Genomic DNA, 6,662 nt, shown 5'->3' with positions numbered 1-6,662 from the left:
GTAAACTTCCTCGAACGAGCGCGCCAGTCTTCTGCTTCAGCCAATGAAAACGAGGGAAAACTTCACAGAGGATAGGGACCCGCATCAAATGTCACTCTTTCATGAAAACCGAAATAAGAAACGCCAGATTTTCACCCTTTCTAGAAAGTCCTCTGTTGAATTTCAAGAACTATCATTCTTTTATTGAAACATCGGTAATGTTTTCTGTTTATTTAATATTTGTATTGTATTTATTCTGTTTTATTGTATTTTATGATCTATCTCAGTGTTAATTTAGTATTATTTATCTTTTATTATTCATTTTTGAATGAGCTTTTATTGTAACTTTTCGGGTTTCATTTGACTTTTTATGAGTTTTAGTAATTTTGTTGTGTGCGTTTGTCTTTTTTTGTTTTTGTATTTCTATTACCTTTAATTTATTTTTATTTCAGTTTTAGTTTTTATAATTTATTATAATTTAAGTATTATTAAGTTTTTAGCTAGTTTTAGTTAACAGTATACATCCCTTCTTTCTTGAATGTCATCTGTTGATTTTCACTATCTATCTATCTCCTTTAATTCTGTCAATATAAATACATATACATATATTAATATAATACATGTTTTAATTTACATGCATTCAAATATTAACATTTTTTGAAAGTGTGCAGCATAAATACTAATGTGTATTTTAAAACAAAATTGTATTATTCTTTTTATTATAATATACACCATTAACAACACTTAGAACATCATACAGTGGGGAAAATAAACATCATCATCATAGTATTAACAGGCTACATATACATGCTGTCTTTAGACATTGTTAAAAGACTATCATTTATATGCTTTGTTTTTTATAGGCATAAAAACTCAAAAAATACTTTCAATATTTTAACCTTATATAAAAGTTTATTTTCTCTGGCTTTTTTTGTTTTAATTTTATTATTACTATTTTTATTATATATGTCTTGTTTTGTATATTTTAGTTTTGTTCTATACTTGTTACAAGTGCACGTCAAGTTGTTTGGCATGAATAAAGACAAATAATAATAATAATAATAACCTAAACTGACCATAAAAACATATAAATATAATAATAATATAAATATATCATACTGGTAAAACAATGTATAGCCTGACTGCACTGTAAGTCACTTTGGGTAAAAGCGTCTGCTGAATGCATAAATTATTATTATTATTATTAATAATAAATTATATAACAATTTTTTCGTTATTAACTGTGGTTAAGAGTTTCGCGACGGTGCCTAGGGTTGCAGTTAGTTCTAGACAGTGTTGCCAAGTCCGTTGTTTTTCCGCGGAAATGGGCTACTTTAACACTGTTGCCGCGGGTTGAAGGCAGCGACCCCAATAACGTGGTATTTAGCCCTTGGAATGCGAATTTCATCAGGGGAACAACGCCAAAAAAAAACGTCTATTTTACCCCCCGCCCCCCAGGAACGCGATTGGCCTAGTTTTGAGTAGCAATTGTGCGGGTTTAGTTGTGAAAACCTGGCAACCCTGGTTCTAGACTCTCGCTCTCGCGCAGCTCTGGAAAGTTCGTCGAGTCGCTTCAGTTTCCAACGGCGCGCCGATCGTTTTATAAATACCTCGCACAGCTCGTCCGTGGACTTAAAAACTACCATTAACAAGCACGAACCGCAAAAATATTCGCCGTGGATCACCGAATCCATTCCTAATCGCGTTATTAATTCCATTTAGCCCTGCAGCCGTCGAGTGATTAATCCAGTGATTTATGTGAAGGAAAGACCTCAGAAGACGGTCTGTGAGGAGAGTGCTTCTAAGTTATTTTTGGGGCCGTTTCGAAGGAAATATCCATTTTAAATCAAAGATGACTGCAGAAGAGGTGGTGAATGAAGGCTGCAGCACCTCCATCGAGGGTGAAGACATCACCCCGAAGAAAGATGGAGGTGTTTTAAAGGTAAATGCTGCAGTGCCATGAGCCGCATTGACTCTATAAGGGAGATGTGACTGACTGGATGCATGTTACAGTCAATATTTCTCTCTGTTAGCTCACATTACTGCAGTTCTAGCTGTTGTATGCACTAAAATGTGAATAAACGCTGCTAATTGGTTTCAAACACCGCGTGTTGTTCATTCTGCAGCATTGCTAGCTAACGATAGATCTTCTTAAAGGGACAGTTCACCCACCAAAATTAAGTTTTATCATAAGTTACTTCTTAATGTCTAACCGAACTTATAAGACTTTATATTTTTTATGTGGAGCACAAAATGAGATGTTTTGCGGTTGGCAGCTCCGGTCACCATTCACTTTCATTGCAGTCTCGTCTAATACAACGAAAGCGAATGGTGACTGATATTGTCATAAGCTCTAAATGGTAAATTCGTGTTCCACAGACAAAAACAATCAAGTCATTCAGGTTTGGAACAACATGAGGGCAAATAAATGTCGACAGAATTCTTATTTTTAAAAGAACTTTTAATTTTTCTTTAGGCGTGTTTCAATGTTGTAGTTTTATTTGTGTAGATTAACCATGTGTAATGTCAAGTAAACATTGAAATGTCGTCTATTTTGAATTTATGTACAAGTGACTCGTTTATGTAATGAACCGAGAGGCAGCCTATTCAATGTGCACATGCATGTAATTTCAGGAAACTTCTCTCAGGTTAGTGTTTTCAGATGGAAACTGATTCAAACAGGAATTACTTGTTTGGGTAGTTGAACGCTTTCAGTGTAATGCATTTGAGAAATTTATCTGAATGAGCTGTAATTATAATTAGCAATATGGCACACCTGTGCAATTTAAAAGTAATTTATTATATACAAATGTAGATGAATTCATTTGTTGTTTTCGGGTAACGTATCATAAATGTAAGCATTAGGCGTGAACATTTTTCTGTCTGCGCTCTTTGAAGATTGACAGATCACAGGTGTAGTGCAGTGTGACCAACAGATTGATGATTAATCTCGTTCTCTCTTCTACAGATGGTCAAGAAGGAGGGTACAGGCACCGAGTTGCCTATGACCGGTGATAAAGTATTTGTACACTATGTTGGAACACTGCTTGATGGCACGCCGTTCGACTCCAGCCGTGATCGAGGAGAGAAGTTCTCCTTTGAGCTGGGCAAAGGTGGGTGTTGTGAGAGTGAAGTGGGTTGAGTGTTTGTCTGCCCTGTACCCTCTCTGATATTTAAACAGGTTGTTGACGCTGTAGTTTTATATGGAAATAACACCTGTTTAGGGTTGGGTATCGTTTTAATTTGATCGATTCCGATTCTTATCGATTCCAATAAGATAAAAAAATCCAATATAAAAAACATTTAGATGTCAAACATTTATTCTGTCTTTTTACAAAGCATTCTGTTGCAGCTGAATAACACGAGCAAAAATCAGCAGCCTACAGAACACTGCAAGAGGAATTTTGCCTATGCTTTAAAAAAAATTACCACAGCAAAAACAACTAGATTAATATAAATTTCAAATATTAAAGCGTTAAAGACAAGTAAACAGTCAGTGATAAGATGGGAACAAACAAATCAATTGGCAATATCATAAATAAATACAACTGAACAAAATTTCAGGTACAGAAACTGTAATTAAAAGTTTAAAAAACACTGCATAGTTTTCTTTTCATAAATAAAATATAGATTAATCAATTAAAGTTATTAAATATATTCAGTCAAGATCAGTGAATGATTTTCTTTTGTTCTTTGATTAACATTAATGACAGGCAGCAGCCGCAGCACGTTTATTAGGCTGCTGTCTCTTTAACACCGAACGCACGCAGATCTAAAAATACTGTACATGTGTGTTTTCTTTCTCATCTGTTTACGTTCACGTACGACAAAATGGCTGTGTTTATGATGATATACTGACATAGTTTTCTGCATATTGGTCGACAAATATGAAAGAAGTCAGTTTCGGCCCAGGACAAGCTTTTCTACAGTGGAAATACACAGAACGGTTCGAGAACGGACACAAACCGGGAACCTGTACTGCGATTTCTGTTCTCTGTGCTTGCGCTTCGTGTGCGCTGCACACAAACAGGGCGCAAGTTCTTTCCGTTCCTGCACTTAAATCGTTTTTAATCACATTAAAATGCGAACGCAGGAATCGTTAAGCAGAATCGAAATGCACGCGTCTTATCGAATACCCGGTTCTTGGAAATGTGGAACTGGGTCTAAAATGGAACCGGTTTTCGATAACCAACCCTACACCTGTTATGACTGCTTAAAGTAGCGATTTGATGTAAGTAGGGACAGATCATTTCTTACGTCTGTGATTACGTATTTTTGTAGGCTAACCTGGAAGTTGTCATCACCTTCCCTCGATGAAACCCCAATAGGATTTTTACGTTGGCTTTTGGATTATTGCAGAAAATAAGCACTGTGAATTAAAAAATGTTGAACCCTAAATACAATCGGCAGAAGTAAAAAGCGAAACATAGGCTATAAATACACATTAGCACACAGATACATTCTAATACAAACTACATCACGGTTTGAGTTAGAATAATTAGCAAAAGTGCAATTATAAACATGAGGCTGTAAAAGCGACTAGTGAGTAGATGAGTTTATCCGTGTTGAGTGTTAAGACACCTGTTTAAAAAGTAACCGCTTAAAGGGGTCATGTGATGTTGCTAAAAAAGAACATTTTGTGTATTTGGTGTAATGAAATGTTTATGCGGTTTAAGGTTCAAAAAACACATTATTTTCCACATACTGTACGTTATTGTTTCTCCTCTATGCCCCGCCTTTCTGAAACGCATCGATTTTTATAAAGCTCATCGCTCATCCAGTGCGTTGTGATTGGCTGAATACCTCAAGCGTGTGACGGAAATGTTACACACCTTACCATATTGTGATGCCTTGTCCGGCCGGAGCGACGAGACAAAAACATTAAAACCCACTATAAACGAGGCATTCGTTGCATCCAGTGGGGACATAATTACGGACTATAATGACTTATATTGTGATGCCTTGTCCGGCCGGAGCGACGAGACAAAAACATTAAAACCCACTATAAACGAGGCATTCGTTGCATCCAGTGGGGACATAATTACGGATTATAATGACTTATACTGTCTTTTTACGTGTTGCATTGCATCGTGCCGCGTAAACATAAAACCATATCTGCATTTATGATCGGAGAAATGACAAACAACAAGCGCTACTCTACACTGCTCAAAATTCACATTTGAATCGTCAATGGCAAATTCTTTAAATATAAAAAATAGGGATGCTCCGATCCGCCTTTTTTGCCTCCGATACCGATTCCGATACCTAGGGTTCGGTATTGGCCGATTCCGATCCGATACGTTTTTTTCATAATAATAATAATAATATATATATATATATATATATATATATTTATTATTATTATTTTTTATTTTATTTTTTTCTACTTTCAATATTAAATCAAAAAACGAATGATCGAATGATACACGGATTCTCACCTATTATCGTCCCTGTTTTGATTTCAGCGAATCAGATTTCAGCGAATCAGTTCGATAAATGCGTTAAGAATCCGTACTTTTTTGGGAAAAAAAACGAAAAAGGAGCCGTTTTCTCATTTTTCTACTTTCAATATTAAACCAAAAAACGAATGATACACGGACTGGTTTAAAAGGCTTCATTTAGATTATTTGACGTTAAATGCATCATATAAGTCATTTTGGAATAAATCACAGTAGGCCTATGTATCATGATAAAAAAAGCGACTTTACAGTCTGGAAATACTTTAGGTTATAGCAAATTATTTCGGAACCCCCTATCACGTTAAGAACAACTGGTCTACACAGAAGAAAGCCCTCTGCCCCGGTACGAGTTGTGTCGAGCTATTCATTAGTCTATTTGATGAGAAAAATATGAAATGTAGTTGCAATAAAATGGGAAAATTAATCCATACAACTGCAGCAGTGGAGGACTATTATTCTGCTGCATGATACTGTGGAAGAACTGATGACTGCATGGTTTGATCTTCGGCTGACCAATCAGCAGAAAGGGGCATTTAATTCCCGCTCACATGTAGAAATCAAATATTCAAGCTGTTTATTCATTTTTCTACCCCTGAGCGAAAAAAGAAAATTTTATCTGAATTCTCTTTTTTCAATTCTTGGGGAAAAAAAACGAAAAAGGAGCCGTTTTCTCATTTTTCTACTTTCAATATTAAACCAAAAAACGAATGATACACGGACTGGTGAGCACCAGCCAATGAGATTGACGTTTGCGCATAAGTTCCACCTACTACAGGAAAATCCGGCAGTTCTTAAAAGCTGAAGAATTCCAAAGGAACTCTGTTATTTTTACAGGAAAATACAACAAAGTATATCGTTTACATGTAGCACATCAATTCTGCATGTTATGTAAGACTCACTCTCGCTCTTTGCTCACAGTGAGAGAAAGCGACGGCGAGTCGTGCGCCTTCACACTAGAAACACATTACGCCAAATACACAAACACAGGTGCGCTGCGCATTCATTCAAATTAACTGAAAAATATCAGATCGCTTGACCGAGAGTGAAACTCTGAAGCGCTCAGTCAGTGTTCTGTGAGTGAAAATATATCTGTGCTAATCATACTTAGCCTCCAACTCACACACTGGCGAGTAAAATCTGTGAATTTATTAGCCATTGGCTAATATTAGACATCATTTAGTTGCCCAGAGTGAAGATTTAGTCGCATATGCGAGTGATTTACTC

General features: G+C 36.0%; 1 protein-coding gene across 1 annotated transcript in view; it reads left to right on the top strand.

Annotated features, from left to right (window-relative positions):
- The first annotated feature begins 1,326 nt into the window (after window positions 1-1,326).
- Window positions 1,327-6,662, top strand: part of LOC107600640 (peptidyl-prolyl cis-trans isomerase FKBP4-like) — an 11,559-nt gene continuing 6,223 nt past the window's right edge. Inside the window, exons 1-2 of the mRNA XM_016292586.1 lie at window positions 1,327-1,921; window positions 2,948-3,092. Coding sequence (XP_016148072.1) covers window positions 1,832-1,921; window positions 2,948-3,092 — 235 coding nt within the window. The 5' untranslated portion in view covers window positions 1,327-1,831. The remainder of the gene's footprint in view (window positions 1,922-2,947; window positions 3,093-6,662) is intronic.

The sequence above is a fragment of the Sinocyclocheilus grahami genome, unplaced genomic scaffold (assembly GCF_001515645.1).
Source record: "Sinocyclocheilus grahami isolate Dianchi unplaced genomic scaffold, SAMN03320097.WGS_v1.1 scaffold14.1, whole genome shotgun sequence".
Lineage (NCBI taxonomy): Eukaryota > Metazoa > Chordata > Actinopteri > Cypriniformes > Cyprinidae > Sinocyclocheilus > Sinocyclocheilus grahami.
Note: the sequence above shows the minus strand (reverse complement) of the source record. Positions and strands in the feature narration are given on the sequence as shown.